The sequence below is a fragment of the Zootoca vivipara genome, chromosome 13 (assembly GCF_963506605.1).
Source record: "Zootoca vivipara chromosome 13, rZooViv1.1, whole genome shotgun sequence".
Taxonomy (NCBI): Eukaryota; Metazoa; Chordata; class Lepidosauria; order Squamata; family Lacertidae; genus Zootoca; species Zootoca vivipara.
In genome coordinates this window covers 20,192,941-20,215,123 of record NC_083288.1, presented here as the reverse complement: position 1 = coordinate 20,215,123, position 22,183 = coordinate 20,192,941, and the positions used below count along the sequence as shown (strand labels likewise).

The 22,183-nt window shown below is 44.1% G+C and overlaps 2 protein-coding genes across 3 annotated transcripts in view; both read right to left on the bottom strand.

The window, feature by feature from the left end:
* HOXB3 (homeobox B3) overlaps positions 1-22,183 on the bottom strand; it is a 69,878-nt gene that overhangs the window by 45,127 nt on the left and 2,568 nt on the right. The window contains exon 1 of one of the 2 annotated variants that reach the window (XM_060281433.1): positions 9,922-13,807. The exons of the other annotated variant lie outside the window; for it this stretch is intronic. The gene's annotated coding sequence lies outside the window, so the exon portion shown is untranslated. Of the gene's footprint in view, positions 1-9,921; positions 13,808-22,183 lie in introns of those variants that run through there. 2 annotated transcript variants of the gene reach the window in all.
* HOXB4 (homeobox B4) lies at positions 1,656-9,928 on the bottom strand. Its single transcript, XM_035135597.2, has 2 exons — positions 4,717-9,928; positions 1,656-2,882 (listed from the first exon to the last, which is right to left on the bottom strand). The coding sequence occupies exons 1-2, from the start codon at positions 5,135-5,137 to the stop codon at positions 2,545-2,547; spliced, it is 759 nt and encodes a 252-aa protein (XP_034991488.1). The 5' UTR covers positions 5,138-9,928; the 3' UTR covers positions 1,656-2,544.

Sequence of the window (22,183 nt, the reverse complement as noted above, 5' to 3'; positions counted from 1 at the left end):
ATAAGGTTGTTTTTGTCTGTTTGTTATTTGCACTGGCTCCCATAGAAGGAGTCTGCCATCTTATGTGGAAGAGGAGATTATGCACACGCATTAAAATTAAGTTCAAAGTGAGCATGGCGGATTGGGCCATCGGTATTAACCCCATCGAGGTATATGTTCTGATAGTACAATAAAACAGTAACAGTAACACACGATTTGAGTAATGGTTAGTAAGTGGCCTAAGGGAAGGTTCCTGGAGTATTTTAACCTTCATGTGGAAATTACTTCCTGCGCACTGCTAAAAGCAAGACCCAGCAGGAGCTTCTCCTGCACAGGCTCCACTGAAATGAATACGACCTCCATTGCAATGGAGCATCTGCAGGAGAACATCCCGCTGGATTCTGCCCTAAGGTACAAACCGTATTAAGACCGTATTAGGGACAGAAGTGGGGATTTTAAAAGAGAAAATTACTATTTTCTTTGCATGGTCTCTAATCCGTCTCCAAACACACACACACGCAAAATTTGTAACTTGGAACTGGAATGCTATTTCGTCCTAAACAGTATTTTCGATACTTTGTATGAGAAAGAAAATGAAAATTAATACAAGAGCTATGGAGCACCAAAGAAGTCATTTGTCTTCTTGATTATCTATTTGCTTGTCAGAGTTTGAGCTATTGCAGCGGCTGGCTCCTTTGTAATATAAAAATACACAGAAAACCTGCAAACACCGAGAAACATCTGTGCAAAAATTATGGTCATTAAATGTATTAAATACCTTGAAGAAGGTAGCTTTTCTCGGGACGTGGGGTGGGGGAGAAAATAAAAGACAAGAAACATCTCTTGGAAAACACACTGCTGCTTTATAGTCTCAATATCCACGTAGAAATTTAACGATCAGGCTACTATTTTAGTTTGAACCAGTTTGGGAAGCAAAATGTAACCACATTAATGCATGCTTAGAGGAAATAAATCACCTCATATGAGGCTTAGCTTTAGTTAAGGAGGATATACCCTATGGTCAAACATCTTTTGTTTCCATTAGGGGAGTGCAGGCTTGGAAACTGACAACAATAAAAACCTGGTCGAATAGAAAAGGGGTCTGCAAAACTATCAGAACAAAGGAGTAGTGTCGCGACTATTTCAGATACACTCTGAAAGACACGGACAACCGTATTCACCATAAATGCTTTATTTCAGGGTTGTTGTTTTCCACCGTGGCTGCTGCTATATACATGTTCTTATGGGTATCACACAAAACAACAAGAGGTAATTATACAGAACGAAAGGAGGGGCGTGTTATATACCCCCCTCTCTCAAGTTCTCTGGAATCATACCATTTCGGAATGTCATATACAGTACAGTATAGGAGAGAGAAGGGTGAGAGAAGAAAATGAGGGGGGGGGGGACAAGAGAGAGAGAGAGGGAGAGGGAGAGGGAGAGAGAGCGAGCGAGAGAGAGCAGAGAATACCCATATTCCTTTCCTCACGCCTTACTTCTCTGGGGAATTTCCTGAAAATTCATCTTTATCTTCACATTCATTTCAAAAACTGAAGCGAAGGCGCATCCTTATTTACAAAGGCACCCCCCCCCCACACACACACCCGTTCAATTTTCATGGCTGCTGGAACCCAGATGGCCTTATGCTATAATCAACTTTATAGACTGAAATGCACTGCCCTTCTCCGCTTTCCAGGTCTTCCAGGTTAGATAATTAACCTGAAGTACTTTCCTGCCGCCTTTAAATTACATTGCTTCTTCCTCTCTTTTTTTTATTTTGTGTCCTTCCCCGATTCTCGCCCCCCACCGCCGCGGCCGCGTGATGCCCTTCCTTACTTGGAATATTACAATATTTATCATCCAGTAAAGTCCTTAGAGGGCTGTGAGAATTCTATTTTCCCCTCTCCTATCTAGAGCTGTGTTAAGCAGATGCCAACAACACTTTTCTGTCGCCTTGTGGGTAAAAGTCTGGGTTTAAACTGGGGTTTCTGGCTCGTGAGGTGGGTAGGGTAGAAGAAGGGGGAGAGAAGGAGAGAGAGAGAGAGAGAGAGAGAGAGAGAGAGAGAGAGAGAGTCCAGTTCTCCTTAGGTGAAACCGGGCCTCATTTATTAAAGACGACTCTAGCTGTCGCGCTAATGGTTGGCATAAGGTCCTTCGTTTGTACGCGAGAGTAAACATGACAAATGGGCCCGAGTTTGGCTTGATTAAGGATGAAAAAGGGATCCATCTTAGCCAAATCTGAAAACCCCATCTCCTATAGAACAGAGGAGCTACCCCCCAAACACAGCAACCCTGCTTTCCGGCCAAAGAACTAATTCCCCCCCTCCCCCGCGAAAAAAAAAAACCCTCTCATCCTCCTTTGTTTCTTCTCCCCTCGTATAAATAGTGGTCCCCGTTCACCCACCCACTTGTCCCCTCCCCCTAACACCCCCATGTTTCTCCCTTAGGAACAGGAAAACTACCAGGCCTCCCTCGCTTTCACACATCAGTTCTTAAGCACACAGATCCGCGCGCACGCGCACACGCACACATACACACTCGAGGGCCGCCAAGCTCAAAGGCCAGTTATAGGGTGGGGGTGGTCGGGGTGGCGGTGGGGTTTGGGGTTGGTCCATTGCCTCGGTCCTGGGCTCCTCCCGCGCCTTGCGCCGAGAGGTTGGCGGCAGAATTGGAACGGATCTTAGTATTGGGCAACTTGTGGTCCTTTTTCCATTTCATCCTCCTGTTTTGAAACCATATCTTGATCTGGCGCTCGGATAGGCAAAGCGTGTGGGCGATTTCCACCCTCCGCCTCCGGGTGAGGTAGCGGTTGTAGTGGAATTCCTTCTCCAGCTCCAAGACTTGCTGCCTGGTATATGCTGTTCTGGAACGCTTCGGCTCCCCTCCCGCGTAGTTGGGGTTGACTGAATGTAGAAACACAAAAGGAGGAGTGGGGCAGGGGAGAGAGAAAGAGAGCAGGAACAGGGAGGGGAGCAGGGTTAGGGGGGGGAAGGAGATGGTGGGGAGCGTTACTCTTCTTATGCCCCTTGAAAACGAAACAAAAACCAAGACGTTCTCTTGGGGGGGGGAAGCTCCTGGAAGACGCCACAGCCCTTTACAAAACAAGTCCCCCCAAACCACACCCCTCCCCCAGCGACGCTGTAAGGGCCTGGATCTTTACCTCCTACTCGGAAAGGAGACCCGTGGGAAGGAAGTCCCACGGAGCTTAACCGTGTTTGCTCCCATCTAAACGATCGTAGGAATGAGTCCCAACGAACTCGGTGGGATTGTAAGTCTCTAGTATCTATCCACACAGGAGGGGAGTAGAGGTTCCGTTTAGCTCAGCGGGGCTTACCTCTGGGTAAAGAGGCATAGGACTGAACTGCCCGAATGCCAGCCATTCCTGTGGGTGTATCCAGAGTTTACTTTTAGAACTTTGAGGGTTACACAAGGTTGATTCTGATCGCTTGAACGCGTGTCTCCCTGTCTGACCTTTCCTCTCACCCCGTGTCTCCCAGTGCACCCCACTCACTGCCTAAATCTTCCCGTCTATCTTCCTGCTTCGCTGCATCTATGTTAAGCCTTACATAGCTCTTTTAGAAAAAAACAAAAACAACCACCATTCTATTAAAATCCAGGCTGTTCTCCTGGTCCAGAAGTCGCCGAAGTCCTCCAAGCTTTCAAACAGCTGCGCTTAAACGGCAGTGCAGAGAAATCCCACTGGAATCATTGTGGTTACTCCAGAGGATAGATCACAGTATTAGGTGAGAAAGGACGAGAGTGATAGCGAGACGAGGAGGGGGTTGCATTCAGCTATGGACCCTGACATCACACAACAGCCCTGCATTCCGTTTTACAGCCTCTGAGTGTTACTAGCCTTTGAGTAACTAAATGTGAAGAGAGGGAAGGAAGGCCGAATGCATATATGCGTACCAGAACCCTAATAATGCATCAGAGCCTTGAGTGCGAAATAGATCTACAATTTGCTCTGCAGTTCAGCCTTAATGCTTGGGCTGAACTAAATGCAGTCAAATCGCTGTCGCTAAATAGGCATAAATTCAAATACACCGACTTAAGCGTCTTGAGGATCGAGCTAACAAGCTGCCTAAGGCTCCTGCACGTGTACGAAGGAGTTGCCTGTGCACCTCAAAGTTCTATAAAGTTTGCCCCACATGTAAGACAAACCAACCCCTCGATCGTGAGACACGCAAGCTTCTTTTCCCCCCTCTGGGAAGTCATTCCCATTGAAACCCACGAGACTTCCTTCTCTGAAACGTTGCTCTGAAGGGACCATCTTAAAACAAACAACCCCCCAACCCCCAACCCCAAGCCTTGGAGAAAGGCAAAGTAGAAGTTTGCTGAAACTCTCTACTTCAATACAATTTAAGCCGACAATGAAAATAAAAGACCCCCGTACCTCCTTCAAACTTTTCCTGGGGAACGTTCTCCAGTGGAAGGAAAGAAAGAAAAGAATAAAGGACGGGGGTGGGGGGGAGGAAGGAAGGGAAAGAAGGAAAGAAAGAAACTGGAGGAGGATGTTAACAGGGACTTCAAAGGCAGTTGGCCAAGAAGAGCAATAAAAATTTATGGAGGATGTAATTATAGCGCTCTGCAAACAGGGAGACCATAAATCTCCAAGGGGAATGGTTCTTTTACAACGGGGGCAATAAGCTTTTCTCTCTCTCTCTCTTCTTCTTCCCAACAAGACTTTGAGGTGCAAGTTAGTATAAAGCGAACGGCACTTTAAGGTTCACTTACCCGTGCTAACATGAACCTTCTTCATCCAAGGATAAACTACCGGTTCTTTGCATGAGGACGGGCTTTGGTTGAGAGAGTTTTGGCTACAGGAAGGCGGTGGGCTTGGCGTGATGGATTCGCAAGTGTGGTTTGATTCGGAGAGATGGTTTTGAAGTCCAGCTGGAGCATGGACACGCTGGCTCCTGGGAGATAGGACCGATGCTGGGTGCCCAGAGCCCTGACATGGAGGATAGGATGGTTGGTTACAGGCGGACCGCGCTGGGTACAACGCCTCGGGTTGGAAAGAGTTCTCCTCTCGCCTCTGGCCGCCGAAATATTCCGGAGAATGACTGGGAAGGTAATCGTGCTGGGAATATTCTTCGCATGGTGGGAATTTGGGGTCCACATAGTTGGAGTTGATCAAGAACGAACTCATGGCCATTAATTTTGGAATTGCAAAAGGGCGCGCGCGCGCCAGCACGCACACTCCCGCTCACTCACACACACGCACACCCCAAAAAATATACTAAAATTTATTCCTATTTCTTTCGGGGCCCCCTCCCCTTCCCCCTTCTCCCTTCCTTCCCCTCCCCTTCTCACTCGTTTTCCTGTTTCGAAGAGCCCTCCTACTTTTGCCGTCAACTGAACAAAGTTAGATGTTCATGTGACCCCAGGAACCAATGGAGAGGTTGCCTGGGATTCCCGGATAAGGAAATAATCAAGAAGGGGGAAAGGGGGGGGGGAGGACGCTTTTAGCCTTTCCGTTGCCAGCACACAGTCAACTTGGAAGCAGGTTGTTTTAAAGTAAATTGGACTTAACTTTACATATAAATGCACTCAGGAATCTAGGTGGGACTCCGCATTGCGGAACAGTTATCATTATTATCTTTTTACATATCAGGATTTACATAATTTCATATCCCGAAGAAATCTATCATCTCATAGCCAAGAAGTCATCACAAAATCCAAGTGCCCCCACCCGGTGCATTGACTGAATTAAAATCACTGTCGATACTGGCGAGCGTGCGTGTGAGAGTGTACACACACGATTCCCCACGGCAGAGTTTGCCTCGAAGTAAAAAAGCAAAATACGGTAACAACACATGTAGTCTGAACAATAGGAGACTGGGAGGAAAGGAAATATTCTCCTCGGTTTATGATGCATTAATCTTCTAGCTACTGCCTAAATTTTTGTGATAGAGCCCTGCCGGTGGCAAAGATAGATAGAGCTCGTTTGAGATCGATAGAAACGCCATTAACTAATTCGGGTTACCCATCCCTTTAAAAGACAGGTTCTGGTTTAGACTGGTACTCCCCCCCCCCAAGGAGGAGAAAATATATTTTAAAAAGCATGGAGACAGAGGAGCAGGGAGTTAGGGTTAGTCTACAATACGATGATTTTAAAAAAATCCAGCTGCATACATAGCTTTTTAAAGAAGTATTTAAGTAAGGGAACATACCCTGCATTTTCCTGTCTATTTCCTAAATGTCCGTTTTCATTAAGACGCAATGTGACCACCCCTTTTGGAAACCCTCGGGGCAGGGACCTGTCACCTGTCTCTTCTGAGTGCTGAGTGGCGCCTCCGCACAGATGGCACCAAACAGGTAATTTTTAGAGACCTGTTTTCTCTCAGCCCGATTTACAGAAAGAAAGGCATGGTTCTAGAGAGCAATTTCTGCAAGCATATGAACACAGAAGGGAATAACTGTTCTGTTCTCTCCCTGTGGATTTCCTGTTCCGCAGAAGATACCCGATAATTTGAATCAACCTGTCTGGATGCTTAAAACATGGTGGCGGGGCGGGGCGGGGGCCCCCCCACTGCCATTAAAGCAACACACCACCAACACGGAATAGTCCTTGAAGGGAAAGTCTTTTAACGATTTGCTTCGTCCTTTTTTCTCCCTTTCTTTTCCTCCTCCTTCTTCTTGAGGGATGCGTTCCGTAGCGTTTGTGTCAACTACATATTCCCCTAGATGCGAATTTGTGACGCAGCTTCTTTTACACAAATTCGGATCTACAGGGTACATACAGAAGACAGAGAGAGATAATTCTCCTTTGAGTTTGGCTAGAAGTCTTCCGCTTTGGCTTACAGCGAAGAGGAAAGGTGCTTGGCCATTGGGGCGAAACAAAAAACAAAAAAGAAACAAATAATCCGATTTTCAGGAGGAAGGTATGTCTGGAAATATTTGCTTGCAACACACGTCGCAAAATCGCGTGGTTGTTAGCCCAACTCTGTCGCGTAATCCACTGTTGCATCTTCCTCCGCAGAAGGAATACTGTTGCAGAAAGGTAGTCCAGAAAAGTTGGGAGGGAAGGAAGGAAGGAAAGTCTGTTGCAGGATCTAAGCAGAAACAAAGTTACTCCCAATCCACTTCAGTGAGATTTATCGTTTAATTAGAACTAAAACGACCCTGTTCGCCCGATTTCGTTGTAATAAGGAATAACATTAGGCTTATTCCGATAATTTGGTTGTCTAATAACACACATTTACCCAGGGATGAGTCCCACTGAACGCAATGGGGCTTAACTCTGAGTAGGCACTTGTAGGATTTTACTGTAGGGAGGGAGATCTTAAAACAAATACAAATATAAACAGGAAAACAGGGTGTGGCTTCCCCTCCCAACACACATGGGGCAATTCCATCCCTTTTCACCCTAGGGAAGAGGAATGGGGGAGGATCAAAGGAATTTCATTTCCGAAAAAAGGGGGATATAAAGCAATAAAATATGCAGTTTGTGTAAGTAATGGACCTTTTGCGGTAGGAAGTCGGGAGCAGCGCGGTTTTATGTAGATAGCTGTTAAGGCTGCTGGACTGGAAAAATGAGACGTGTTGGAATTCGTGTTGCGGTTTTTAAAAATTAAAAGAAAGGAAGCGGTCCCAATATTTTAGTGTAGGAATAGGGAATCCTTCAGGTTACACGTAATTCTTCGTCAGGTAGAACAGTTTGTTCATTATTTACTCAGCAGTTGGCACTGGACTACCTATGAGATGTCACGCTGGATGAAACTGAATCAGAGCAGAGCAATAGATTATGGCCCTATTAGTGAAGATAGTTCGTTTCTCCTATGTATCGAATATACTACCATAGGCAAGAGGTTATTGGTTTTTAAACCGTTTAGCTGGGGAGCGGAGGAGGAGGAAACGCACGTGCTTCGAGACCAGCCTCCCACATGAGTCAAAAATTAGTTTGGAAAAAGTCAAAGCAGGCACTCAGACATTCTTGTTGTCCTCTTTCCACCCCGAAACAACCAAACTCGTGGCATGAAGGCTGCGTTAATTCATGTCTCTACGCCCGCTTCCTACAACATATGCTGGTTAGATAACATACAAGGCGTTTGTGTTTCAATTAATAATGCCATATTAAGCCTATACCCCAGAGAGTCTATGCCACTGGAATCCAAATCTCCAACTTCCAGGTAATGGACCGTGCGAGCACGAAGGCACCGGCTTTCCAACACGGGCATCCCGAACCTGAACGTATTCAATTGGAAGTAAGAGCTGCTGATTTCAATAGGGCTTGCTTTCACGTCAGTAACAAGGTTCCCGGGATTTAGACCCACCCCACCCCCCATCTTCCATGGATTTCATCAGGTGCACCGTTTAATTCAACTAATACGTCGCAACCTATTTGTAAAGTGCGCCACCCCGATCGGGCGGGGGGAACCCATACCTGCCCCGGTTGTTTTAGCCTAGCGGGGCTAATATATTGTCGGGCGACAACATAGGAAATTCGGGATCGCAGCTGCAGATTTGTCTACTAAGAACAGAGACAAGCCTGACTTGAAAGCATACCATACTGGGAATAATTTGTTTCAATGGGAATCATTACAAAATTTAGGACTAAGGACACTTTTGCAGAGTTGCAGGCCAACTCCATTGCGCGGAGAGAAAGAGAAAGAACTTTCCTTCCACGAAGACTACCAGACACAAAGGTATACTACGGTAGTTATACACCTTTGAGACATCCGTTCTCCTCTTTCTCCTGACCTTGATCGCTTCCATTTTTTATTTTCCCCGCCCTCTCCTGTTTTCATCTGTATTCCATCCAGTCTTGTCTCAAGACATGGGTTTTTCGGGAAAACGAATAGCTAGGCCTACTCTTTTATTTATATATATATTTATCTTTCTTTTTTTTATTTAAAGCGCCACCGCCACTTTTTTTAGAATGCCATGCGCAAATAGACAAAGGGGGGTTTCATCCTAGTATCACCAGCACCCCTAGCGTCTAGCAGAAATGTTCCATTCTTTCCACCCTCTCCAAAAGCCCCCACCCCACCCGCACCACGCACACACAGAGGCATGGACAACAGCCTGCTGTCCCCAAATCAAAATATACACCTCCCCCCACCCTCCCAACCACCCGTGTTTTGTTTTGTTTTTTGTTTTTGGTCACTCTCGATTGCTCTAATAAAAACGTCTCAACTTTTCGGAAGTTTGCAAAGACAGATTTAGCCCAGGCGTTCTCTGCATTTCAAAGAGGCAAGTTAATGAAGCCCTAAAACAACAGAGTTTCCAAGCAGATGGGACCCACAATACATTGTTTGCATACTACAATAAAGTTCAAACAGATAGGAAAGGACGACTGGGCAATTGTTTGTCACAGAGGGTGCACACCTTTCGGACACACCTCGGGCGTCCCAGCAATGTGTGTGTGTCCCCCGCTCCTCGCACAACATAAAACTAAAAGCACCTGCCAATATATGTAAATATTATTACTACTAAGAACTGTTGTCTTCTGGCTACCTTGAGTATAATCATTGCGTTAATCCCGTTCCTCGCAATTGGGGGGGGGCTTGCGCAGGAGAACTTCCCTCTCCCCTCTATATTACATTCAGGACCCCCCCCCCCCCATCTAGGTAACTGCTGCGCCTGCCTCAGCGTTCAAGGCTGCTTTTCTGCACGTTGACCTAGCAGATGAGCTCCAGTTTGCTACGGATAGACTTACTTCCGAGGAAATGCGTTAGGGATCGAGCTTTTTTTTTTTTTTGCAATCACATCACCCTTCTCTGGATTGAGAGCAAAAAAAGCCTGGAGGTCTTCTCCTTCAACTCCTATACCTCCCCTCCCTTTCCCCAAGGTACAAAAACTGAAGCGTTTACAATCCCCCTCCCCTTGTTCGCGTAGTTAAAAATAACCATCCCGTGCAAGACAGGATACAAAATGCAGCAGCCTTTCCCAAGCGGTCCAGCCACAACCACAATAAAAAGAACCCAAAACACCAACCGGAAAACTGGATCCTTGCGTCGTATCTCTCCTTCCTCCATGAAAAAGATTTTTTTTCCCCACGATAGGAAATCTCTTCCTTTTCCTTTCCTACCCCTCCCACTGCGATTGCCTTTTAAAGCCTACGGAATAGCTGGCTACCAGCTTGCAGGGAGCCGTAGGCCTAACTGAGCGTTTTCGGTTCGGATACCCGCAAGTTTTCGTATTAATCTCCATACTTTGTCAGTCTTTGTTAAACAGCTAGGCGTGTCCCCAGCGCCTCCAACATTTTAATATTTGTTAGACGCGCTGACCTGAGTTTCACCCCACTCCGGGGCTCTCCCTCTTGCATTTTCTATAATACGCTTGCATAGTTCTCTCGGTCATATTGAATTTTACCCAGGTCATTACTTTGGAGGGGTGGGGGAAATGCCACGGCAAGGAATTTTAATGCAGGCTTTCCTCTCTGTAGCGCCTGCGACTTTTTCAGTCTCTTTGTAAGTTGCTCTTTTGCCAGTAGATGCTTATTCAAAAGAGAAATGTGCGAGGACATATGCGCGCGTGTGTGCAGATAGATAGACAGATGAATTTACGAATATGTGCACGTCACTTTAGTCTGTTTATTCGTGCATCTAGATATGCTTTAAATGAACACATGCATAAATTATTATTCAGTTGATGTGCCCCTTTTTTTAACTTCGGGACCAAAACTTTTTTCATTCCAAATTAAAATGTAAACACACTTTCCTCACACATTAATAGGATCTATCCACACACACACACACACACACACACGGGGAAAAAGAAAAGAAACAACGACCACTTAATAAAACACAATACAGAGAAAGGATATGGGGATTCAAAAGGAGAAGGGGGGAGGGAAAGAAGCACATGTACATGTTCCTAAATCCCTGTGCCTTTTCCCATCACGAGCAAAGGTGCAGTTGAATGTCACCTACGCTTATGTCATATATTCCCCCTCCCCTCTCCGAGTTAAAGTAATTCAGAAAGGAAATTTATTTGAAAGAAACTCTATCTTTGAAGCCACCAGAGGTGTTACCCTGCCCTAACTCATCAAAGGTCTAGCTTCAAGAATGTAATGGATTGTGAAGGCTTGAGCTTTCCAGGCCCGTAGGTGTCTGTCTACACACACCCTGTAGAATAGACGGTGAACAATATACATACATACATACATACATACATGCATGCATGCATACATACATACATACATACATATACGGTGTGCTGTAGAGCAGGCTGCACTTGACAGAGGCATGTCATTGGAAGTCTATCGAAAAGTCAATTGGTATTAAATTATTTCTATTAATAACTCATTACATGGATTGTCTTGGGGGGGAGGGGCGGACTTGTGGAAATAACCTCTCGCTCTCATTTTCGCCACCAACGGGTTTTGAACTTCGTCCAATAGCAGCTTATCCCCTTGTTCGCTCGGATTCTTGATCCCTGACGGCTCTTCCTAGAGGGCTGGGCTATGGTGGCAAATTGACTCTTAAACGGTAGGATACACAGGGATCTGTACTGGGAGCAAAGGAAGCGTGTGCTTGTGTGAGCCATGAACGTTCATACCGAGATGATTTTAACCTTCTGAAAACAAACGGAGTTGTTACCCACTCACGTTCCCCCTCCCTTATTATTACACAAACCTGGAGCGGGGATGACTGCGCTTCAGAGATAACTGTAGTAATTAGAGAAGCCTAGAGACGGATCGCCCAAGTTACGCTTAAAATGTAGTCCATTTATAGGGATCTTTCATAAATACCAAGCAAAAAAAAAAGCCTCAAGAGTTCGTTACAATTAACCTGTATTGCTTTATGGGAGAGTACGCACGCAAATACACACCTTGAAATGCAAATACACACCTTTTGCATTTCAACCCATTTGGGATTTGATATCCGAATGGAGCTATATGGAAACCAACCATTTCTATGTGACGCACCTCTCAAGAAATGCATTTTGGATGTAGAAATACCCTCTTGCTTAGGATCGGGTGTACCTTTAAACAGGAGGACCGCAACCTGCTTAAACCTCTTACTCCAAATTAGGGACAACCCAATTTACAACTCAGTAACTCAGTTTAAACTTCCATCCTAACCACTTGGGTTTGGACTCAGTCCGAAACTTACGCCCAAGCAACTAGGGTAAGACAGCAACTTGTCACCCCTGGTTCTAAATATTTACACTTAAAACAACAGTCTTATTGACCTTTAACAGGACTTTATATCCCGGATCCTGAACAGGCTTTATTGTAAACGAATCTCACTCTTTTCAGCGGGGCTTGCTTTTGATAGTCAGCATGTTTAGGATCTGTGCACAAATAAATTAGCTGGTAGCCAACTACGTGGTTCTAATTCATGGAGGTTCTGCAGTGAATCGCTCTTTTCCACCATCGTGCAACAAGGCGGGGGGAACTGTTCTTCATATAGAATCGATTGACGCTAATTTCAATTTAATCCGCTAAATGTTGAACAGGAGAGTTATAAAAAAAAGGAAGGACTGGAGCTCAGGTGCTTCTGCAGTCTGCATGTGTGTACTTTGAATGGTTTCATAATTTTTCCTTCCAACTGTACCATTATCCTAACTGCTGAGATAAACCCCTTCCATTTAAAATCAACATGATTTATTTATTTATTTTACTGTCATCTTTAATCCGGCCTGGTTCGTTCTTTATTGTTGCCGAATATATTCTGCACCAATAATTCGAATGAGGAATGATCCCCAAACACACACGCATAAATTCAAAGGAGGTGCATGCCCTAACACTCTTGCGACAAAGTTTTAGAAATTAAATCTGTCAGCCAATCGAATATTCGATTCCTCTCAGCCATTTGACCGAGCAATGTATTAATGAGTAAGAAGCAGTTAATTGCCACTGCATTGCAAAGCCTCTGTGAAGACACCGTTAAGACTCTTAACTTTAGTTATCTTCTTAATTTAAGAGGATCCTGAAGTAAGTGGACAATCCCTCCTAAATGTGAGAGGATTTGCAATCGACTAAACAAAAGGCGCTATTTATCGGAAGGAAAAGTAAACGTATTAAATGTTATTAATCAAATTCGGGAATGTGGCATAGTGTCTCTTCGAATACTTTGATGTTGAAGGACAATATATGATTATCTAAAGAAAATGAATATAATAAAGTGAAACAAACCTCAGATTCCAAATGCCTTAAAAATAAGCAAGCTCAGAACCCAACAGTATTGCGGAAGATCCAAGATTAAGATACTATCCGACAATTTATTTTAAGACAGCTTTCCAGTTTTAAGAGGCAAAGTCTCCACAGTAATTAATTCCCTAAAAGACAAAGTCATAGTTATTAACCCATTAATCCCTGATGGTTAATCTGTAAAACTTTACAGAACACCCCAACAGGAAGTCGTATAGGATAACTTCCGGGATGCTTCACATTTCCTATACAGGTATTACTAGAGGATTAAGGCTGAAATTTATCCTGCGCGAGACCGAAATGAATGGGGGGCTGAGCAAAACCGAGGTAGTTAATAAAAAATAAACAGGGTTTGTTTGCATATGGGAAATGGTCGCTGGACTCTGCCCTAAATCTCCTTACAGCTTGGAGTTTATAATAAAATCTTTTAGAAGCATTCTTTGACACATCCTGTATTGTTTCCAATTCCTTTGTTTATTATTCATTTTAACCACGTGATACGTATTTTTATAGTTATTTGATTTCAGAAAAGCATACATATTTACCCTGGGAACACCCCTCCAACTTTGGTTCAGTGATTATTTTCCTCATGGGGGATGTGTGGAAGATTACAAAGATTATTTTAATTAAAATATTATGTTATAAATGTTCGCTGTGTAGCAACGATTTATTATGCTTTAATAATAATAATAATAATAATAATAATAATAATAATAACCATGTTATTGAATTAATATATTATAGCTCTTTAATTTATAGTATACATAGATGATGACAGCAGTTTAAGAGCTTGTACAGAAAAAGAAACTGTTCAAAAGAATAAACGTGTGTGTTCTAAATCTGCGCCGACTAGAAGGTTGTGATCCTGCGCATTCGTTGATGCGCAAATGCCATTGTGGTGAATGAATGAAAGCACTGCCCCGATCCTGCGTAGTGTCCATTCACTCTAATGGCCCTTACCCAGGAAGAACTGCCTGCGGCACTGAGTCCAAACTGTTTAGTACAGTAGTTACTTAGAAAGAAAGAGAGAGAGAGCGAGAGAGCCAAGGAACCCCCAATATCAAGCTCAAAATACTACCACCTCATCATCCCAGCTAACCTGCCTGCCCCCAGCCTCCCAGCTCCACCTTGTCTCCCTTTCATAGACAACAGCCTTGTAACATTTTGAGTCGCCTCTCTCTACACTTCCTAACTCTTACCTCCCGATCGTATTCTCTCATCTCTAGCCAGTAAACAAGCAAGGTCTCTTCCTCCCCTCCGCCCCCACACTACACCATCACCCCTCTCCCTTCCCTTCCCCTCCCCCCTCCTCTTTAGCACTGACATCCAGTCTATCAGCCTCAAACACAAGACCCGGTCTCGCACCGCCTAAACTTTTGACCCTCGCCTTTTTGACCCCTCGGAGCTATAATGGCGTTCTATCCAATCTACCAACGACCATATTCACCTCTTCTAGTCTTGCGCAGACTTTCTTTCTTTCTTTCTTTCTTTCTTTCTTTCTTTCTTTCTTTCTTTCTTTCTTTCTTTCTTTCTTTCTTTCTTTCTTTTCCCCGCATTTCACTCAGCATTTGCAACCCACCTCCAATCCCTACATCCACCCCCTCCTCCCAAACCACACTTCAAAAGGGTGCTGCGTGCGGGGGTGGGGTGGGGAGGGAACGGGAAGAAAAGGACAGCTGGGCTCGACGCCTTGAGAACCAGTTTTTATTTTATTTGCCAACTTGAGGGTTACCCGCTGCAATAGTTGAGCCCCCTGTTTTCACCGTTTTAGTGCTGGGGAGCTGCACGGTTGCAGAAGGTGGCTCGCGGCTCCCCCCCACCCCGCAGTAGGGAGGGCGGGGTTCGCCGTGCATTTGGGCGAAGCTTCCAGGGGGATAAATGAAGACTTCTTCAAGGACCTCGCCAGAAAAGCTCAGGAAGTAACCCTGGATAGCTGTGGTGGATTGGTCTGAAGCGGGCTCTGCTGGTTATACTGAGTTGTTACAAGCTTTTGAGATTTCCGCCCCCCCTTCCAATCTTGCCACCCCACCCCCCTCTTTCGCACACCGATATAATACTACAGTATATAATACTTCGCAGAGTTTATTTTAAGGGAAGTTTGCCTTTTTTGTGCCTCCCCCTGCGAAACAGCAGAAGGACCTTCGTTAAACCGTGCTTTAACAAATCCCAGGAAATCAGGTAGTGTTAGTTTGCACCCCAGCCAGGAACAACAACAACCCGAAATAAATAACTTGCGGAGTTGGGGCCCTTTAGAGTCCAGAGCTGAACTGGCTTAAGTTGCAATCCTACCTACTCTTAGTTGCGAGGCATTCCCATTGGGTTTCCCTTGGGCTTAGGGACAACCACTGAACATGCAAGAACCCGCTTCATGGGATGCAATGTTTTGAGGTGGATTGAGCCACACTCAGGATAAACACTTAAATTACTCAAGTCCACTTATTTTAGTGGGTCTACTCTGAGTATGACAACCGTTGGGTAACACCCAAGAGTTGCGCCTTTTTTTGTAACGTCATTGCCTCCCCCGATTTATCAAAGCAGAATGAACATTTCATTCTCAGTTGGACTGTTGTTGTTTTAAATAAAGCAGCACAGAAGAGGAAGAACAGAACCATGGAAGGAATATATTCTAAATTCCTTTAAGACACCCACCCCTCACACACATATATGGATGAATTTGGGGCTGTGAGACGAAGTGACATACTTGGGAAAGAGTATTAAAACTGTTCAGGAGATGTTGATTTCTTATGAGACACAAATCAAAACTGTCATCTTAAAAGTTAACGTTTATTTCATGTGTGGAAGGAACAGAGGGCTATGACCTTTGGATGAAAAATATGCACGTGCTGATCAATTACCCTGTTAACAGATGTTGGTACTATCATATCATCTGATCAAACCTTCATCTCCCGTAAACCAAGTCGGCAACGTGTTTCTATAGGTCAAATGATTTATTAGGGAGTAATAAATATATAATCTCATATAAACGATACCTCAGTCTTACTTCTTTCATTTGTCCATCCATCCAAGCAACGAACCAACCAACACATTTATTATATAGGAATGCCAACGCAGTCAAAGCGGTTTACAATGGTAAGGAAAAATAGAGGAGGAGGGAAGAAGAAAGAAAGCACTAGTTGGAATCAGCTATACCACCGCTATTTGCTTGGGTAAAGCTCCCATGAATATTTTAAAGCGTGTTTGAAGCAGTCAGGAAAGTGGTGATATTCGTTTCCTCTTCTAACAAGACGTGTGCGGGTAAAACACCTATGGAAATTAGCTTCTCCACGTCAACTAGCCGGCTATATCTTCTCCCCTTAACACTCCCCCCACCCCAGCAAATAAATTTTCACTTCTCACCTTTTCAACAACATCCCAGGCTACCATCGATGTTCTCCTTTCTACAGACTGGAGGGAGACTAACGCTGAGTGACAGCGGCTTGCCAGGGGCTGCCCAGAAAACAATGTTTGAGATTAGATCCTGTCCAGGCCATGCCACCCATCCTCTCGATTATGTTCTTGTCTACATATGCTTGGTCAAACCAGAATGGGTGCTCGTTCGTTTGTTTTCAGTTGCAGTTGTGGCGTTTTTGTTTTGTTTTGTTTTGCTTTGTTTTAATTTCAACAAACCAAATGTTGTTCCGAATTGTGGAAATTTGGAAGGAGAGCTTACAGAAGGCGTGCATGGTTGTGAAAGACCACTAAAACATGAGCCTTAAAATGAGACTCTCCCCAAGTACTTGAGGAAGAGTCACCCATTGCATTTTGATTTGGGGCGGGCAGGCGGGGGTGGGGTGGGGGAGAAGAAGAGCTGGTTCTCCTATATAGATGCTGCTCTTTACCTCTCTGTCTGCTGACCTGGGAATGATCCCGAGTTCCTATGAATTATTGATGAGCTATAAGGACCGTCCCCCCCTTCTTTCAGTATGCAAACCCCATTACACTGTTAAAATGGCGATTTAATCGTTTAGAATAGCTTTGCTTTGCTTCCTGCTCGCGCCCCCTCCCCCCTCCCCTCAAGACAACTCATTTGTGCCCCCTTTTCATTTAATTTTCTTAATTAAAATCCTTTCACAGATTTTAATCCCTCTCCTTTTCTCTTCTGGTAAAGGAGAAAGAGAGAGAGAGAGAGAGAGAGAGAGAGAGAGAGAGAGAGAGAGAGAGAGAGAGAGAGAGAGAGAGAAGAACCTTATAGTTAAAACAGCGAAACTGCTTTTTAAAACCAATTGTTTTAAACAATCATAAACCCACCAGCTTCTATTATTTTTAAATGAAGAAGAATAGGGGAAGTATTTTTCTTTGGTGTTATAGCGAGACAGACAGAGACACCTATGACATCATTCAGCCAAAGTTAATAACACTATGCAGTGCAATCTCATACACGACTTCCACTGTGTTCGATGAGGCTTACTCACAGGTTGGTATTGATAGGATTACAATTTAAGTCCCGTTGGTTTAATTGATGGAATGAAGCAGGTGCCTGAATCTCTCCCGTTGAACTAAATGGCATTTTAAATTGCTTGGGTTGGTGGAATAGAGGTCCTGTTTTATTTCTGCTTCTAGACGGTATTGTGTCTTTGGCCGGGTACCCCCCTTTTTAAAAAAATGTCCCAATTATCTATCCGAATTAAAACAGTTTTAAGCAACATAATATGGGCTGAAACTCCTCAATCCCTCCCTTAGTACCACTTGAAAATCCACTCTGTTATTTGACTTGCGTACAGGTAGAAGGCAGAAATCGGGAGCAAACATAAATTCTTATGTGATTATCTGCATCCTTTTCTCTGCCTCTTGCTTTTCAAAGGGTGCAGTCCTAGACACACACCCCTGAGAGTCCCATTGAACTCAACCAGAACTACTTCTGAATATGTATGCATAGGGTTGAACTGCAAGAGAAGAGAGACTGTCTCCACCATTGCTATACAGTTTACTAAAGGAAAGGAAATAACACACACCCGCTATAAAAGTCCTTCTACATACTTGGCTACACATGCCATCAACTTGTAAGATGTGAGTTCAGGGCCCAATTTTGGATAGGAGGTGTATTCCCTGCAGCTGACAGGGGGAAAATAAACCACTTCACTTTGTTCTTAAATATCCATTTGTCTATGGCCCTGATAAACAATAACCTTAGAGTTGGGTATCACCACAGGCATGTGGAAAAGCTTGCAAGTTAAATATATATATTTAACAAAACATCTGTGCAAAAGCTTTGAATGCCAAAAATTCTGCATGGTACAAGTGCCTGAATCTGCTCTCCTACAACACATTACATGACAATTGCTTCAAAGAAGGGCTGAAGTGCCTGCAAGCCACAAAGCAAATATTTTAGAGACACTTCTCCACAAAGTAAAAGCTTTGTGGCCAGTTTAGTAAATCTATTTCTTTAGCTATCTATATAAATATCTGTGCAGGTTATGCTCATGCATAGTGAGTAGATGGCTATAAGGTTGTGTGTGTGTGTGTGTGTGTGTGTGTGTGTGTGTGTGTGTGTGTGAAAGGGGGTATTCATACAATGGTTTATACACACACATGCGCCTGCAATGAATAGGGTGGACTGGTTATCATGAGGCCAACAGAGTTCAAGGGGAGTTTATCCATTGACTTCAAAGAACATTGGATCTGACCTTTTGTGGTCAAGAAGTCAACTATTGTCGCCTGACAAACTTACTACTTAGAGAGGTGTATATTGGCTGGTCTGGAGCAGATTGTCTCCTCCTCCCCGAACACCCCCCCTTCACAATTTGTGAGGATAGACTGGAAAGATTAATTGGGAAAGATTCGAACAGGATGCATAAAAGGCCCACTTCTGTTTTGGGAAAGTCTGGGATCTTTGGGGGAGGGCAGGAAGGATGTGTGTGCGCGCAGTTTATTGTTTACAACTGCTAGTTACAGTAGCAGACTACTCCTCCTCCTGAAATTCCCCATCACTGTTACAACAACTTCACTAGCAGAGCTGTACAAAAAAGAAAGAAAAGAAAAGCCACAGTCCTAAATACCACTGGACACTGTACCTAACCAATATTATTGAAACCAATGTGTGTCTTAATTTCCACTTCCTCCTGTTTGGATGATTTTTGACTCCTACTACTACCCATCCCTGATTCTTGTTCAGTAGTAGCAGCAACTTCTCCACTGCATGATATAAAGAAAAGAAAAAAATTGTAGGGAGAAACTTTAAATTCGGATTTGCAGAATTCGTGAAGAGAAAATACTACTAATAATAATAATTATAATTCAAACTCCATTGTATAGAATATGATATTATCTGCAAGATATGATGTATATACGAGTGTTTCCTGTTTACATTGTATATAATGAAATTTCACTACTGCATATAACAACAACAACAACAACAACAACAACAACAACAAGATAGGCAATTGGGAGTGAGTAGTATTTTCTGGTGAAACCCTCCTGTATCTAGGAAGAATTGCCTTCCTGTTTACTCTCCCATGAAGACTTTATCAAGCCGTTGCAGGGAAAAGCAAAGAAACTAAGAACAAGGAACAAGAATAGGAAGAAAAAGATAAGAGAGGAATTCCTACTTTTCCTTACTATAAACTCCCTTTAGAATGCCCACTGGCCATAATAAACACTGGGGTTTGTGGAGAAAGGAAAGCAACTTTGGAAAAGACATAAGGAGAAGGAAAGTGCGTTATAGAAGGGAACTTTTGACTTAACTCTGAATGCAGATGAACAGAGAATGTCCACAGAAAACCTAAATAATTTTGCCTCCTCTGTTGGGGCAGTTCTAGTTTGCGGAAAGGATTTAAGAGTGGGGCGGGGAGGGAGGTCAGGTTTAGGACTGCGGATCAGTGGTCATGCTTAACAGATTCTGAGATGTTTCTGCTTTCCCTTCTATATATGTTTTGGGCAGGACAGAAGCAAGGAAAACACCCACCGGTCCCCTTTATGAAGGGATGGCCTCCCTTGTCCGTCTTTCTTTCGACGCACGGAATGCCCTTCCCATTAAAATGGAACCGGATGGAATCAGCCCAACCAACATAACGGCCAGGATCAAACGAGGTGCTAGGGATGGGGCACTGGACCTGGTTCTCTTGAGACACCGCAGGTATCATCCTGATAGGATGCCCTTCTTGCAACGGCTGTGTGGGATACCAGTCCTGCAGCGTAATCCTAGGCATGTTTCCTCGCAAGTACTGTATGGCACACTGAGTTGCAAAGAGCATACACCCTCAACTTACCTAACCCAACTTACGTATTGAAATTGAGTTCAATAGGACTTTACTCAGGCATGGTTAAAACTGCAGTGTCAGCCTGCATAGGATCGCAACCCTTCCTGCCACATATGCCGCAATACGCAAGTGAGAAGTGTAGGTATGTAGGTACATGGGCGTGGGGATTAATCGTACAGGCAGGTGAATCGCAGACATGCAAAGAGAGAAGTGTGGAATGGATAGGAAGAAAGGGAGGTTTATGGAATGGAGAAACTCACGGATGGATGGTGGAAATGTCCTTAGCAATAAGGTCCTCTGTTTTCCGACCCTGAAAACCAGAGATCTCCATTCTTCCCATCCATAGGCATTACTCCTTCACTCCGTGCCCATAGTCTGGATTGTTGCCCAGTGTCCCAGCGCCAATAAAACAATTGGCCGGAATGGAAATGTGTATGAGCACACATACCAAACGTCGGCGTCTTTCTTGAGACCAGATACAGATTCGATGAGACAGCAGTATTTAATAGAACAGATAAGAGTGCAGGACTGGCGCACAGCCTTCGAACTCTAACCTAAACGGTTAGCATTCCTTTCTCTCTCATTCTGTGGAGATGTATCTATCTATCTATCTTACAGGTGTGCATGCGTGTGTTGGCTTGCTTGTGGCAGCCCCTAAAGTTTGAATCATTTATTTCCTGTTCAAGAGCACGATCCAGTCAAGGTTGAAGTGCCATTTAATTCAATGGAATATATTTAAGCAACTGCCTAACTCTTCAGTTGAATTATATGGGAGTAGGATGTGCTTAATGATAGGTGGGTCATAACTCCAAAGGCTTTTCAGAACAAAGGTGTACTGTATTATGAGACATTCGGAGCAAGGTTTTAGAGAATATGGTCTTTCCCCCATTCAAGCCAGCAAGCCACCAAAACCAGGCACATTGCACAACTGCAGTCAAGTGTGTTCTCAGATCATTGTTCTCATAGAAGGGCACAGAGTCAATAGGGGACTGCCTTCAGAAACAGTAGGAAGGATGGTCTAAATGTGATAGGAAGGGAGAAGCAGCAAAAGTGGCCCCTTTTATCCTACACCGAAAGACATGTGTCTACCAAATGTTACACAGCCCTAAAGATCCTGAAGGGGGGAGGGAGGAAAGGGGAAGAATAACACTTTGAAAATATTCCTCAACCCACAAAACCACCAGAGCTCATCCAGCAGGGTTACTTACTTAAAATCTATTTAAATGAATAGCGCTCTTGCCTAGGCCCCATTCATTTAAATGGAACTTGTGGGAGATAATTCAGGTTGGAAAACGGTTGCTTCGCACCAGCTCATTTTTGAAAGCGGGTGGGGAAATATGGGGGGGGGGAAACCAACAACCTCCAAAACCCACAATGGCTACAAATCAGAAACTGCTCTGCTTATGGAAAAGCAAGGCCTCTTTGAATCTCTGATTTACTAGTAATTTCCATGAAAATGAAGAGGAGCGAGGTAGAATAAAGAAAAAGGGCTGGTGGTGAGGTTACAGCAGAGTCAACATCTCATTTCATCAGTCCGAAGGAGTTTATGGTTTGTTTGTTTTTAAACGCCAACACACAATTTACATTTTAGTTCTATGCTAGTTTACTCGGAGGTAACCCCACAAACCTCAGTGGGACATACCCCAGATATACCGTAAGTGTGCATAGGTTTGCATAGGAGAAGACTGCAGATCCCATTGAAGTCTGTGGAATGCAGCTGTCATTTTGAAGCCCTGAGGCTCCCTCTTATCTAAGTCCAGGACTGAAGATCCTATACAGCCCCTTATTCCTGAACGTAAGAAGCAAGCAAACTTCAAATCTTAAGCAAGGTTTGTCCCGCTCCCTCCCTGTGTTTTAAAACATTTCATTTACAACAGCAAATAGAAGTTTCTAAAGCTCTTTG